The sequence below is a fragment of the Parasteatoda tepidariorum genome, chromosome 1 (assembly GCF_043381705.1).
Source record: "Parasteatoda tepidariorum isolate YZ-2023 chromosome 1, CAS_Ptep_4.0, whole genome shotgun sequence".
Lineage (NCBI taxonomy): Eukaryota > Metazoa > Arthropoda > Arachnida > Araneae > Theridiidae > Parasteatoda > Parasteatoda tepidariorum.
The window spans coordinates 63,499,862-63,516,583 of NC_092204.1; the positions used below are offsets into that span (position 1 = coordinate 63,499,862).

The window sequence follows — 16,722 nt, forward strand, 5'->3', positions numbered from 1 at the left end:
TACGGAACACTTTGTTCTTACAGAATATTAAGAATGATATCTCTTCGACTAAAAGAATGACTCCTCATAATACAAAAATAAAACACAGTCAATTAAATACTGTTTATTCTTTAATAGAAACGTGTTACATTACGTTTGTAACAATCCATAAGTTAAGCTTGCATCATTAAATTTAGAAAAGTACATTAGAAGTCAATTTTTTTTTAAATATTCAAAATATTTTACATGTAAACACAATAAGCACTTCAGGCTGATGGAGCTTCAATGAGTGTTACTAAAAGAAAAAAATATTCATTATTATTTTAATTGATATTTAGCAATAAAATTTATAAATAAAATTTAAAAATTAGTAATCGAGAATCAAGAAATGAGGAAAATCGTATTTGTTATCGTCAAAATGACGGATTGGTTCACTTTCAGAGGAAAATGTATTTGAAACAACCAATTAACTTGGCTTGAATGAATAAAGCTATTCAAAATAATCAAACTAGGAAAAAAGTCATTTAAAAAATAATATTGAGATTTAAAATCGAGAGTTCAGAAATCAAGATAAGAATTGAATAATTAGAAATTATGATAGAAATAACCAATACAATTTAATGCGAGCTAATTTCAAAAGAGTGACAAGATTTCTTAACCATGATTTGAGGACAAATCCGCGGTGTGTCCTCGAAAAATTTTACGATTTGAGCACACCCATATATTTATGGAAAATATTAATTTATATGTGAAAAAAGTTTTTTTTATAAATTAATAAATAATGTCAGATGCAGATTCTTTTTCATCAAATTTGATATCATTACTACTATTGATATATCATTTAATATTCTGCATTTGTTTAACAGAAATATTAATATTGCGAGAAGAATTAAATATGGCGAGAATACAATTTACTCTCACTAATTTGCAACTGTATAACTTCAAGATAAGTTTACATAATACTTATTAATTTAAAAATATAATTTATTTTAAAATTATTATTTAAAAAAAATAGTTAGCATAGTTAAATTAGTACTGCAAATATAATAATATAATAATTCTAAAAACATTAAAATAATTTCTCAGTTTAAAGTAAAATCATATTCTTCTCAGTTTGCTTTACCCTAGTATCGATATAAAAACCTACGCTTTTCAAGGGTGAGGCTCGAACTCACAACCTCAGCAATATAAGTAGGGAGTGCCTTATAATCAATTGCGCTACTAGGTACAATTTAATAAAAAGGTAAAAAATTTGCTTTTAACACAGACAAAGGTAAAATGAATTTTTTTTAATCTCAGAATAAAAATGTTATGGAAGTATTATCGTATTTTATAGACCAGCATACTTCATAAATTGATTTTGATTCATTGGTTCAATTGCTTCAAAACATTATTTGCAATTTCCCCTTTAAGTCGGCAAAATTCAAAACAACTTTTGATCAAATCTCCAATCATCACCAATTTTGATGAACTCAAACCCCCAACAACAATTGATCAAATCACGTCGAAATTATAAAAAAAAGCAAATTTTTGACCGTATTTGAGAGGGATATTTACAAGTTCAAAAATGTTTTTACAGCAATTTATAAAATTTAAGAGACTAAGAAGTTACGAAACAAAAGAGAAATCCATGAGTCGAGCGGATTTACCAGAAATAATGGACGTTCAGAATGAGAAAAATCCTCCAATAATCATATATTTAGTTTTTGGGATATTAAAAAAAATCCACATTTTACTAAGTAATTATGCAACCAGTCATGCTTAAATCAGAGTTTTCCTTATCAAGTTAAAAGAGCTAAAATTTGTTAAGATCTATATATTAATATGCAGTTCTCGTTGACTAAGTTGCTTTTTCTCGTAATGGAATTTTTTACGGTTCTCGCAAATTTTAAAAAGTTCCTCGCGCATCAGTTTCTGCTATTGTTGTTATCAGGGGTCTGTCTAGGTTTTTCTGAGAAATATCTATTTTGTGAAAATTTAGACATGATTTGTGAAAATTAAAAATTATAATAAAAAATCAACACAAAAATATGAATTTATCGTTTCTTACGGGATATAAAAATAAAATTTTAAGAAAAAGTATTTTGTGAAAGTATCGCTTTTCCTAAAGTTGAATTTGTAAAGGTACAGCTAAACGGTAGTAAATTTGGCACTGGCAGATTCATGGTTATGCAATTTTTTTCAGGTAATCTTTAATGAGTCTTGTTTAATTTCAAGTGCATTTGATTAATTCAATACCTTAGTTTTGTTTTTATAATTGAACAAATATAATTAAGATGTGTTTTTCGTATGAAATTTTTTTGACAAAATAAATATATTATTACCTCTAAATATGTCATAACTTTATACGGATTTCATAGCCACTTAAATTGAACTAAGTGCTTATAAGCAACGCATTTAGGTAAAAATTTTAGTTAAATTCATCCTCCTTTTAATTATCAACAAATAAAAGCTATACCTTCAACTAACTAAAAAATTGTTTAAAACTTATTATTATCCATTTTTTTCAAAAACTTTGTACACAGATTTCTATTAATGCTACCAATATTTTGCTGAAATTTTAAAAGGACTGAATAAAACTTGCACTTTTTCGTTTTGAAATTCCATTGTACCCTTTGATGGTTTAAAATTATAAATTAAAAAAAAATTAAATGAAACTATTTTTATTAATTCACATTTAAATGAGAATAATTTATTATTTTTATTTTTTAATTTGATATGACTTTTGATATATCGAAAACTTTTGAATTGAAGTGCATATTTTTTAATTGCTATTGTTATTCTCATAAACAATGATATTTTAAATAGTATAATCCACAGTTTAAATAAAATCGATTGATATCGAAAAAATTAAGAATTTACGACTTTTTTTTTTTTTTAGTTTTAATTTTTGTTTTTCGTCCTAAACAATTATCGAAAAAGGTGAATATTTTTCAAGCTGAATATGTTATGCGTATGCGCATAATATTTAAACTGGATGTTATGAAACTTATTTACATATTAAGCATATTGTTACCAATAAAATAATTAAAAAATACTTGTCTTTCTACTTTTTTCATACCTGAATCATCTAATGCTGCACAATGAGGCGGTGAATAATATTCATCACAAATGTATTTTTGGCTAGTTGTAGCAGTTTGATTATCATATTCTTGACATTTTATTTGACAGTATGATGGTTCCTTTGTCAATTGTACGCAGTTCAGTTCTCCAGGAGATATAAGATGAGTTTTGCAATTCAAATAAGCTGCAAAAGTGATAAGAGATTTAATAGGAATTATCTAGAACAGCAGTTCCCAACCTATGAAAACGGCTGACAAGTAGGCTGCGGATCCCAAATTTAAAACCAAATTTTTTTTGGAGAGATTTTTAAAATTGTATTTTTTATGCTCTTTGTTTTAATATTTTGCCAGGTGTCACAAAATTGATCGACGATTTCAAAACCTAATTGAAGAAGAACTGAAGCAGAAAAAATTAATGATTCGCTGTTTTCAACTTAGAAAACAAATTATGCATTTTCTCCAAATTTCAAGATTTATCACAAAGTGATAAGAGATTTAATAGGAATTATCTAGAACAGCAGTTCCCAACCTATGAAAACGGCTGACAAGTAGGCTGCGGCTCCCAAATTTAAAACCAAATTTTTTTTGGAGAGATTTTTAAAATTGTATTTTTTATGCTCTTTGTTTTAATATTTTGCCAGGTGTCACAAAATTGATCGACGATTTCAAAACCTAATTGAAGAAGAACTGAAGCAGAAAAAATTAATGATTCGCTGTTTTCAACTTAGAAAACAAATTATGCATTTTCTCCAAATTTCAAGATTTATCACAAAGTGATAAGAGATTTAATAGGAATTATCTAGAACAGCAGTTCCCAACCTATGAAAACGGCTGACAAGTAGGCTGCGGCTCCCAAATTTAAAACCAAATTTTTTTTGGAGAGATTTTTAAAATTGTATTTTTTATGCTCTTTGTTTTAATATTTTGCCAGGTGTCACAAAATTGATCGACGATTTCAAAACCTAATTGAAGAAGAACTGAAGCAGAAAAAATTAATGATTCGCTGTTTTCAACTTAGAAAACAAATTATGCATTTTCTCCAAATTTCAAGATTTATCACAAAGTGATAAGAGATTTAATAGGAATTATCTAGAACAGCAGTTCCCAACCTATGAAAACGGCTGACAAGTAGGCTGCGGCTCCCAAATTTAAAACCAAATTTTTTTTGGAGAGATTTTTAAAATTGTATTTTTTATGCTCTTTGTTTTAATATTTTGCCAGGTGTCACAAAATTGATCGACGATTTCAAAACCTAATTGAAGAAGAACTGAAGCAGAAAAAATTAATGATTCGCTGTTTTCAACTTAGAAAACAAATTATGCATTTTCTCCAAATTTCAAGATTTATCACAAAGTGATAAGAGATTTAATAGGAATTATCTAGAACAGCAGTTCCCAACCTATGAAAACGGCTGACAAGTAGGCTGCGGCTCCCAAATTTAAAACCAAATTTTTTTTGGAGAGATTTTTAAAATTGTATTTTTTATGCTCTTTGTTTTAATATTTTGCCAGGTGTCACAAAATTGATCGACGATTTCAAAACCTAATTGAAGAAGAACTGAAGCAGAAAAAATTAATGATTCGCTGTTTTCAACTTAGAAAACAAATTATGCATTTTCTCCAAATTTCAAGATTTATCACAAAGTGATAAGAGATTTAATAGGAATTATCTAGAACAGCAGTTCCCAACCTATGAAAACGGCTGACAAGTAGGCTGCGGCTCCCAAATTTAAAACCAAATTTTTTTTGGAGAGATTTTTAAAATTGTATTTTTTATGCTCTTTGTTTTAATATTTTGCCAGGTGTCACAAAATTGATCGACGATTTCAAAACCTAATTGAAGAAGAACTGAAGCAGAAAAAATTAATGATTCGCTGTTTTCAACTTAGAAAACAAATTATGCATTTTCTCCAAATTTCAAGATTTATCACAAAGTGATAAGAGATTTAATAGGAATTATCTAGAACAGCAGTTCCCAACCTATGAAAACGGCTGACAAGTAGGCTGCGGCTCCCAAATTTAAAACCAAATTTTTTTTGGAGAGATTTTTAAAATTGTATTTTTTATGCTCTTTGTTTTAATATTTTGCCAGGTGTCACAAAATTGATCGACGATTTCAAAACCTAATTGAAGAAGAACTGAAGCAGAAAAAATTAATGATTCGCTGTTTTCAACTTAGAAAACAAATTATGCATTTTCTCCAAATTTCAAGATTTATCACAAAGTGATAAGAGATTTAATAGGAATTATCTAGAACAGCAGTTCCCAACCTATGAAAACGGCTGACAAGTAGGCTGCGGCTCCCAAATTTAAAACCAAATTTTTTTTGGAGAGATTTTTAAAATTGTATTTTTTATGCTCTTTGTTTTAATATTTTGCCAGGTGTCACAAAATTGATCGACGATTTCAAAACCTAATTGAAGAAGAACTGAAGCAGAAAAAATTAATGATTCGCTGTTTTCAACTTAGAAAACAAATTATGCATTTTCTCCAAATTTCAAGATTTATCACAAAGTGATAAGAGATTTAATAGGAATTATCTAGAACAGCAGTTCCCAACCTATGAAAACGGCTGACAAGTAGGCTGCGGCTCCCAAATTTAAAACCAAATTTTTTTTGGAGAGATTTTTAAAATTGTATTTTTTATGCTCTTTGTTTTAATATTTTGCCAGGTGTCACAAAATTGATCGACGATTTCAAAACCTAATTGAAGAAGAACTGAAGCAGAAAAAATTAATGATTCGCTGTTTTCAACTTAGAAAACAAATTATGCATTTTCTCCAAATTTCAAGATTTATCACAAAGTGATAAGAGATTTAATAGGAATTATCTAGAACAGCAGTTCCCAACCTATGAAAACGGCTGACAAGTAGGCTGCGGCTCCCAAATTTAAAACCAAATTTTTTTNGAAGTTGAGCACTTTTCGGTAGAACAGTTTAACGAGGACTGGTACTGCGCACCCTCGATCCCTACGCAGACTGATCCAAGTGGTCACCCACCCGCACACTGACCGCAGCTAGTGATGCTTGACTTCGGTGATCTGATGAGAACCGTGTCTTAACGATCATTCCACTGCGGGACAACAGAAAATTATTAAGATCTCCCTCTAATATATTCACAGTGTTAGCACTTAAACCAATAAAAATTATTTTTGTTGACATTTTAGTGACGTATCAGAAACCATTACTGAATTGAATCTGAAGAATCTCCCCAATTAACCGCGTCAGGGAGCGATCGTAAACTCATCCCGAAATTGTACTTTGATATCGAACTCTAATATCTTCATATAAAATTTTTAATTAATAAATTGAAAAATTATTAGTAATTGGCAAAAAAAATTTAAATAAAAGTTATACTGTACTGAGTTCGGGGTTAAGAAATACCGAAAGTCAAAAATATCTCTTGTAATAACTACATACGTTTACAGTCTTGAATTGACTGTGGTTTCCATTCATCTTCCCCATCTCGGCAAGCCATAGATGTTTTCGTAACTGTTCCTTTCTTATATTCAAGACCATACCCATAAATGCATTGTTGGTTACAAGTTCTGCAATACATAAATCATACTGATAATTATAACGCAGAAATTGATTTTAAAAAAAAGTAAAATTATTGCGTCATTGAAAGCTATAATTATTGAAAGTTGTATCTTTAACTCTATTATATTAAAAATTAATGTGTATGTAAAACTTCTGCATTTTGCGCGCAAAATAGCATCTATTAATTTAAGAAACTTATTTGGCCACGCCGAAACACGTACGTGATACAATGTATTTGACTTAATAGCCAAGACTTTACTGTATCCTGCACAAAACAATTACATAAACTACATTTCTTCTTTATTATTATTCAAAATTTCCTGCTTACTCACCTCCACTCTGGCCATACCCAACAAGTTACTTCTGAGTTTTCCAAAGGTGGTAGTACACAATTTTTTCCAACGCTTCTTTTTATCTTGTCGTTGTGGGTTCCTGAAAGCAAATTATTAATTTTTTCTTAAACTGAAAATGAAATTACTTGAGGACTCGTTCATTTTTGACTTGCGATCGGTAATACAACAGCTGTAACAAAATGGTTGTAATAAAGGCTATTATTTAAATATTAGTTGCTTACTGCAACAAGCTTTTGGTATTCTTCAAAGACCCTTACGCGTTTATTTTAGTGTAAATGTAAATGGACAAACATATATATAAATAAATAAGACAAAAAAAGAAATTAAAAGTTCTAAAGCATACAGATTAGTTTCTTACTCGTGAAACAAAAATCAGAGAAAATGAAACTTCAATAGTTGGTCTAATGTTCCAGACGATTCTGTAAAATGAAAATTAATTCTAAAAAAAAGATATATAATTTTTTTTTACTCATGCGGAAAAGTAATAGGTCCACAAAAAACGAAGATAGTTTAAACAAGGAATGAACGGAAACATCTTTTTTTTCTTCTCACTTTTGCGTTAAACATTACATTTAAATGCTTGAAAATAGAAAAAGAAATCATTTACAACAATATTTTGATTATCTATAATCTCCCGAAAGCAGAATAAATATTTTTTGAAACTTGAAAAATATAATTTCTAGGAAAAAGCGAAGAAAGTTTTGAAATTCGTGTAAACGCTGCTTGTTACATTACCTTGTAATGATGCTTAGCACTTTTTCAAAAGTTCAAATTTCGAAAATTTTTAAATTCCTTTTTTTACCAACAATACTAGCATTACATACTAGCTTTTACACTATAAAAATTCTAGATCAAATTACGGTAAAAAGTACCGACACTCAGGCTGTCGGTACTTAGTTCTGTAAAATCCATTTTTAAACATGTTACAGAAAAAAAATCTGATACTATACCGTAATTTCGGCAGTAATAATTACCGTAAAATCACTGAATCACTCTTATTAAATCAATATTACTGTAAGAGTTACAGTATAATAGTTTACGGTAAGATGGACTTTTGGGATGATGCCCAAAAAGTACCGATACTTTATACGGTAATTCATTCAGAATTTTTTGCAGTGTAGGATATCCAAAAAAGAAGGAAAATAATTGTGTTTGGCATCTGTTTGGTAATTGTATTTGCTCAGGATGGCGTTGCTCTTAGTTAAATTAGTCCAAAATTTTAAAAATACATATATTTTAAAATTTTTTCAATTTAAATTAATTAAAGCATTAAAAGTATTTTCATTACAATTATAACAATACGCTCTAATAATATTAAACATATAACATAAAGTGTATTATAACATTATGTTATAATTAACTTTTGCGTTATATCGTGTAGTTGGAGTAAAATTCTTATATAGGAGTTACCCAAGATTAATGAGAGATATAACTGATTAATCATGAAATAACTGACAGATATTCCTTGTAATGCGCCAAATAAAAAAAAAAGGATACCTTCATAACTCCTGATCGTATGATCGGATATTCATTTACAATTTCAATGTTATTAAGATCTTAAATATGCTAATTAATTACTACAAACGATATTTAAAGTTGTGAAAGTAGACACAAAGTGTTTTTTTCCCCCTGAATAAATATTATCATTTTTCTCCTTATGTCATACTCTTAAATATATAACTATGATGATAATTTCAGTTTTTGGGCACTTTCCCGTATTTTTGAAACTATTTAAGAGAACCAAAAACCTTTTGCGCACTTTGATATAACTCGTTTATCCAAAGATAATTCCTTGCAATTTTTTTTATAATTTAAATTTAATTATAATCCAAAAAATTGGTGTTGTAAAAAACGCAAAGTTTGGCATAATCTTAAATGATCTGACTTCAAACTACATTATCCAAAATTTAAAAAAATTGGTAGAACAGTTCCTTGTGAAAATAATTAAAATAATTCGTATTTTTAAATTTTAATTCGTCGATAACTATTCGACCAATTTTGTTCAAAATTTTTCATTTAAATCATTTAAAATTTGAAGATTTCCCGGTTCAAAATTTTTTTCTATCTAAATAAGAAATGATAGTTGAATCTTTTATTTACTTATTTATTAATTTTTTTTTGCATGCAGTTGTTTTTGGATAATCGAATTCTGTATGCATTATAAAAAATTTTTTTTTTAGCTTAACTTGAATAGTTTCAGCGATATGTATACAAAATAGAAGATTCCATGTTGAACCATATTTTTCAGATTGCGGTCAGTTTTAAAGATCAAAAATCCGAATCCATCTAAAACAAAGTACGTTTATTCAAAAATAGTACATTTTTGTGTTTGATTTTTTTAAAACTTAAATTGTCAACTGCAAAAAGCAATCAGACTATTCAAGACCCAACCTTCAAACCATTAAAAATTTTGTATTAGTCCATGAATATCCGTTAACTAAACCTAAAGCTATTCAAGTGTTCTATTTTTCATTTAATTTTCTGCTCATGCAACAACACAGAAAGTTTTTTCATGTGATATCAAGTATATTTTCTATAATTTCTATTTTTCATGACAAACATTAGGATTTTTAATACAGTCGAACCCCGCTATAGTGAACCGTCTGCGGACTCAGTAATGTGTCCACTATAACCGATGGTTCACTATATCCAAATTTTTTGAAGAATATTTTTTGCATAAGACAGTTGAATGATTGAAAATTGGCTTTGCAATTTTGCATAAGTTATTTAAAAAATTATTAACTAATTAACAGATAATAAAGCAAAAATTGATGGAAAAAGTAATTACGTCGCTAAATATTAGTTTTATTTTCACTTTTTATGAAAAAAATTTGTGATTTTTGATTGAACACAATTTGATTTTAAATTGAGTTCATCAATTTTCTTATCTACAATGTGCAAAGAATGCAAGATTTTTACATTTTGAACAAGATTTCGAACCATCTTAACAAAGCATCTTCTACGTTTTCTCTTTCAGCTCCACGCAGTTTTTTCGATGAAACCATGTTTTTGTCGTATGCCGCAAGAATTGCACTTCGATTTTTCCAAATGTTTGAAACTGTAGATTTTGACAAGGAAAATTCCTTACACAGTGTCGATTGATTGGTTCCATCATCAATACGCTTTACAATTTTAACTTTGTCCTCTATCGAAAACGCTTTTCTCTTTAGAGAATTTGCCATTTTCACTGCTTTTGAAATAAAAATCTTGTCTCAAATAGATAATGTAAGAATATGAAGAGAGCAGCTGTAGAATGAGTTAAATTGTTCCCCTTCTTGATTGTCAAGGGGTGATTTGTAAAGAATATGGTTTGAACAGATAAGAAAATTCCAAAAATTCAGCAGGTGGCCAAGTTAACTAGTTGTAGAGCAAGCTTGGGGAAAAGAGATAAAGCGAGGCTTGTCAGGGAGGGGGGAGTATAAGATAAATGATCTGTTTGACATTTATTACAGTATAGTTAAAAGTGATAAGCATAAAGGAGAGTAATATGACACATTTTATAGGAATGCATTCATTTTCAGTCCCAACACCTACAAGTTTAAAGATGGAGGACTGAAAAAGATATTTAAAGAAATGAAATTTGAGTCCACTATAACCGAGTTTCCATGTTCTAAGCTGTTCACTATAAGCGTTAAAAATAACATTATTTAAATAGGAATACGGACGGGACCGCTAAAAAAGTTCACTACATCCGAGTGTTCACTATATCCCAGGTTCACTATAGCGGGGTTCGACTGTAGCTTTATCTTTATATAGTCATAAAAAAACTATTTCACGCCATTTTTTTTTTCGTTTTCTTTATTTTTTTTATATGCTTAGTTTAATTTTATGTAACTTAATTCTTTTCTATACGCTTTTTAGGTTTTATTATTGTATTTGTTTTTGTCTTATTACTTTATGTTTTTCATGCGACGTACGTTGATTGTCCTGCTTTTATGGTGCTCATGTATTTTTTTACTTCTTCTTAAGGAATAAAAGTTCGCGTTTTATTTTTCATTTAATTTCCTGTAACAGCAACACAGAAAGTTTTTCCATATGATATCTAGTATATTTTTTATTAATTTATACTTTTCATGCAAATCATTAGGATTTCTTACAGCTTTGTAGTCATAAAAATTATATTTGCGCAATTTTTTTTTATTGCAACTTAGTTTAATTTTATGTGATTTAATTAATTGCTATACGTTTTCAGGTTGCTGCTTCATATCTTTCATACGACGCACGCTGATTGTCCCGTATATATGGTGGTCCTGTAATTTTCTTTTTTCGTCGGCAGAAATAAAACTTAGTGTTATTGTTAAATTTAAAGGAAATTTAACTTAATAAAATTAATAATTCTAGATATTATTGTTTGTTAAAATCGGTCTTATTAAATCTTGATATCTGATAAATTTTTAATAAAATTAAACTATAAACATGTATTGATTTTATCACCTGCTGGAATAACAATTTCAATTGGAAAATTCCGCGAAGCAATCATGTCAACCAGCTTATTAGAAAACCTTCCTGGAAAAAAAATGTAAACAGTAAACTTGTAAGAACTTTGAGTAAAAATTAAAAGGAAGATAAGCACACTCATTATAGAAAAGAATAATGGAATTTAATTTACTTTTTCTAAAAACTACTTCTGCATTCATAAACTTCTTGCTGCTTCCTTAAAGGTAAAAGGAAAAAAATGAATAGATAAACTTTTATTTAAAATCTAAGATCTGTTTTGAACTAAAATTATTTTCCTTACTTTTATTTAGCAAATTTTTATCTTCGTCTACACCAAGATTTATTTTTCTTCCTTCTAAAATAAGAAAAAAAAATTTTTATGTAATAAATTCTTTCACTCTAGTATAGAATAATGTGGTTATGTAATAAATTCTTCATAGTATGAATATTATTCATAAATAACAAAGCGATCTCGTTTTCAAATGTGTCATTTTTTAAATTTTCTTAATTCATGTCTGTAAAAAAATCGTCACTTTTATTCGCGGAATTACTAATCTTCAATTAATGTAAAATGAAAATCAAACTTAATATAATTTAGGAAATTGAGAAAAATATTAACTAGCAAAACTTCAAGAAATGAATTGAACATGGTTCGCAAAATATTTTTAATATTCAATATTAATATATCCTTTATATTAAAAAACAATTTCAGAATTTACGCCGTTGCTATGGATAGCTATTAAAGAAAAAAAAATGACAGTTTTGAGTTGGTATTGGTTGGAGTTGAAGTGAAATATTTTCTGAAGTCTATGACGTAGACTTTCTTTTAATGTTTATTTTATTCAAATATTTATGAGCTTTGAAATGCAAGATTTTGTGAAATTTTATTCTTACCACATACTATTTTATTTTATTTTATTTATTTTGCTAGGAGACTAAACTTCACCAACCTGGCTCCCCTTTATCAGTCACACCGAGAAACATTAACTACTTAAATTTATTAACTAATGTATTGATTTTCGTTTTCAGGTCATAATGACTTTCAGTTTAATAAATTGCTTTATGAACACCTGTAGAAATTTCTCTCTTTTTCGCAGTAGAACAATCGGATAAAATGTTTCGTTTGCAGCGCATAATAAGAACGCAAGTACTTTATTTACTTATTTATTGTCGCATTGTATTGCTGCTTCTTTCAAAAGGACATTCTTCACCTTACTCCAATATAAACAACCGCGCATGAGTTAAAAGATTCTACAGCTTCAATTCGTCTAATATCTTTTAAGAAGACCGTACTGTCTCATTGTAATTGGCAACTAGTTAAATTTTCACTATATGGCGTAGCTAAGTAAATTGTTAACATAGTGCTGCTTTCAATAGAACTCCTCCTGACATTAGTCTCGCGTCGTGGCGGGTACCATGATTAGAGGACATGGTTACAGGTTTCCTCATGGTACCATGAGGAAACGTCACTACGAATAGGGGTGTGGTGTGAATAATTTCGTCTTGATCTTGGCATGTGTCAGAGTGAGTAAAGCAATCGACACCTTCATTAGTCCATTGCACCCCCTTTAAAGGTGCTCTCGCTTGTTACCATAGCAGCAGACAACCCTAGATTTTTAGTTTGGAGGAGTTCCTCTCAAAGCCACAAAATAAATATTGTCCTCATAAAGCTGATTCATCAATGCTCCGAATATAAACAAAAACCAGAACTTGCGAAAAGGTTTTTCCTTTCTCAAACATGCACAAAGCAGAGCTTGTTACGTAACAGAACCGGTAGAACCTCTTTCCTTGCTTTGGAGATCACTTTGCAAACATAAACATTTAAACCCAAACAGTTAACAACGCTCTTCGCGTTGTGCACTGTCATTCTGTGTGCACGAATAAAAATTGAAGAGAATCACGAAGAGGAAAAAAAGTCACAGTTCTAAATTTTTTGTCACATTACAATGATTACATATTTGCCACTACTTATAAACAGAAGAATTATCTATATCAGAAATATAGTCCATAATGCTTCACTCCAAGAACATAAAAAATACATACTCCCGAAAAGCGAAGCGAAATTTTTATTTGGCAGAATAGAACAATTTCTTTTGGCGCAAACATCAGGGGGATATTCAGCTGAAACACATAAAGTTAAATCTGTATCTTCGTCTCTCTTCAATACCCTGTTAAAGATAATAAAATAAAAAGTAACGATAAAATGATACGGAGAAAATTTATTATAAAAACACTAATCGGGATATACATTAGAATTAAGATTCATTTTAAATTTGATAGCGAATTTGTTGATCAGGTAATTGTTCACCAGCAATGGCCCTTAACCAAGGAAAAACCATCAGTGTAGAGAATACCGGACAATGGCTCACCTTAAAGTGTAATTATTCATTCACCTTTTTTATTTTTCTCAAATTGTAATGCCATATTATTTTTGATGCTGTAACTAATTGGAACATAGTAGCATTTTCCCCTCATATTTTGTCATTTTGCAGTTATATCTGATGGGCATTTTCTGCTATATCGTTGCAGATTTACTCCGCAGGCCATCGAAATTTCCCAACCAGACTCTTTCAGTGATAATTGGGTTCCTGCAAGCTCCACTTGACGTCATCGTAGGGCTTTGATGACGTAGGACTAACCCTGTCTATTGTGGTTTCAAAAGCCAACCAGGTTTGGCGTAGCACATGACGTCGCTTACAGGCGTAAACACTTCTCTTCTACTAGTTGACAAAAATGTTTTATTTTTTAAGGTGATTTTCTAAGAAGCAAAGTATTATGCAATTAAATTAAATTCGAATTTAAAACTAAGATCGTGATAACATCAAAGTGTTTAGAAAGTTCTTTTAAAAAATAAGCGAATGTGCTTCGAATTTAAGTGTTTTATGTTTTTATACCATTTTTAATAAAACTCTATTTTTTTAAAAATGCTTTAAAGTTATGTTTAGTATTTTTAATGTTTTGCATCTAACTAATTTATTAAAACAAAATTCAATACTTAAAAGAAATTAATTAGTTATATTTCTAATAACTTGCTTGTTTTTTTTTCTTAAACTTAAATCTGGAAATATATCTAATTAATTATAATACCCATCGTTAATGCGTACTTACGTATTGACTGTAATTTGAATATTGTGTTGTAAATAATTTTCGCAATAGCAATCGACAAAAGTTGGCATACATTCTTCGGATAGTGCTTGCTTAAAGAAAACGCATCCATAGTAGAATATTAGAATTACAGGATCTAAAACATTAAAGATAAAACTCGTTAAATGGTAGAAGATTTTGAAAAATATATTAACTTAAAATGTGCTGTGCTTATGTGAATTGCTTAAATGTTAAAACAAATTTAAAAATCAAAAGTAGTACATTTTAAAGTATGGGCAGTAAATAAAATTATAAAAGTTTCGTTACAATCATTATCGTGCCTTAAAAATCCTTTGATGAGTTTTGTTTAAAAATAAAAATCTATACATTTGTAAAATTAAATTTTTTTACAATTCAAAGCCCACATTGCAGCGCGAACTTATCGACAATCACAATCAGACTAAAAAAAAAAAAAAAAACATTTATTTGTCTTTGAACAAACATTTCTTTTTTTCGATTTATCCGGATTTTTGATTCTCAAAATATGGATGATAGCCGAAATCTAGAAAATATCAAAAAGCAACCAAAGTTCGGTCCTTAGCTTATTTAGTCATATCTCTGAATATTTAAGCAAATGAAAAAATATATAAATAAAAATTCGCACAAATTTAGAACATGTTTATTCAAAAATATTTCAGACAATATAAAATTCTATTCATTTGAATTATTAATTATTTCTTCATTATTTAATTTAATAATGAACTAAAATGTTCTATATTGTAAGGTATGAAAACTTTACATTATTTTCATAAAATTTTAAACATTTATAGTCAGTTACCATACTTTAAGATTATAATTTAGTAGATTAAAATTGGATTATTAGATCCGTTTTTTATTTTGTGCAATCTATGTACATTTGTAAAATAAATAAATAAACAAGCGGACCACCCTGAATAACTTTCCTAATGATTGGATCGTCGATCATTCTTGCCTATCAAATAGTTCCTGAGGAATCGAATTAATATGTTTTTTTCCCCCAGTGCCTACCTGGGATGAAATTTCGTCAATTCAGACGTATTGGGGCAGATTTGTCGTCCACTCTTTCAGGAGCACCATATTGGGGCCAACGTTGCTTCCACACTAAGGGCAGATAGTACATATAATGAAAGAACATCCATGCGTTGTCCGGGAATCGAACCGTGAACCATTCTGATGCAAGTCCAGTTCCCTTACCTTTGCACAGTCGGCAGAAATCAAATTATAAAAGTGCGATTTTTAAAAAATATCGTTTTCTTAGGATCTATTCTATCGATTTCGCTAAATGTTTTGTAACATGCAATGTGAAATTCTGTTCTTTAAAAGGATGTAAAAAGTTGTGTGCCTTCAATATTAATAAATAAAGTAATAAAAGACATAATGAATATTTGTTGAAAGTTCTTTTATTTCCGCATAGAATTTTCTTTGAGTAAATAAATTTCTTTAAAATAACGTCAGAAATTGTCAACCTTACAATTAAAAGCTTACAACCTATTTTTAATAAACTAATAAAAAACTAATAAATAATTACTGAAAGTTATTCTTTGCTGGGAATAATCTTTGGATAAAGGAATTTTATAATTGTGTGCAAAGCTTTTCAGCTTACTTTAGAATGGCGAAATACAAAAAAAAGTAAAATTGACATTAAGGGCTCCAAACTTTGGATCACTTTCCTGATCAAACTATGGGGACCATATTTCTCAGATCGATTACCCCCTATATTTTACGGGTTAGAAATCCAAATCCGTTGAATAAAAGGTATGTTTGCTCACAGAGAGTACGTTGTTTGTGCTTAATTTCGTAACTTAAAATATCTTCTGCTCCAATTAATTAGCATATTTGAGGTCACCTACTCGAACCATTAAAATTGAGGAACATGAAGATCCGATCATTAGATCAAAAGTTACTTTGGGTGGTCCGTTTATTTTATTGCGCAATGTTGTACATTCAATACACGAGCAATATGCGATGAGAAATAATTTTAGTAAAATCAATACTTTTAAAAAAATTAATTGTATAATGTTCAATTTCCAAATCTATGAAAAATGCAATGATAAATTAAACTATTACTTACTCATTCTGAAAAAAGTACTGGTAAATACTAACATCAAATTATGAAAGTGGATTAGTGTCTCACAGCAACTTTAAATACGTCAACCAAAATTCAATTTCGTTTAAAGAAATTTCCAGAACCCGGATCTTTATACTTAAGGACATAAATTGCGCAAAAACA

The 16,722-nt window shown here is 29.0% G+C and overlaps 1 protein-coding gene across 1 annotated transcript; it reads right to left on the reverse strand.

Moving 5' to 3' along the window:
* Positions 1–86: 86 nt before the first annotated feature.
* On the reverse strand, positions 87–16,677 carry LOC107455738 (uncharacterized). The gene is made up of 10 exons (XM_016073419.3): positions 16,564–16,677; positions 14,478–14,610; positions 13,413–13,537; positions 11,671–11,724; positions 11,542–11,586; positions 11,367–11,438; positions 6,912–7,011; positions 6,460–6,587; positions 3,041–3,226; positions 87–274 (listed from the first exon to the last, which is right to left on the reverse strand). The coding sequence occupies exons 1-10, from the start codon at positions 16,595–16,597 to the stop codon at positions 246–248; spliced, it is 906 nt and encodes a 301-aa protein (XP_015928905.3). The 5' UTR covers positions 16,598–16,677; the 3' UTR covers positions 87–245.
* Positions 16,678–16,722: the final 45 nt, after the last annotated feature.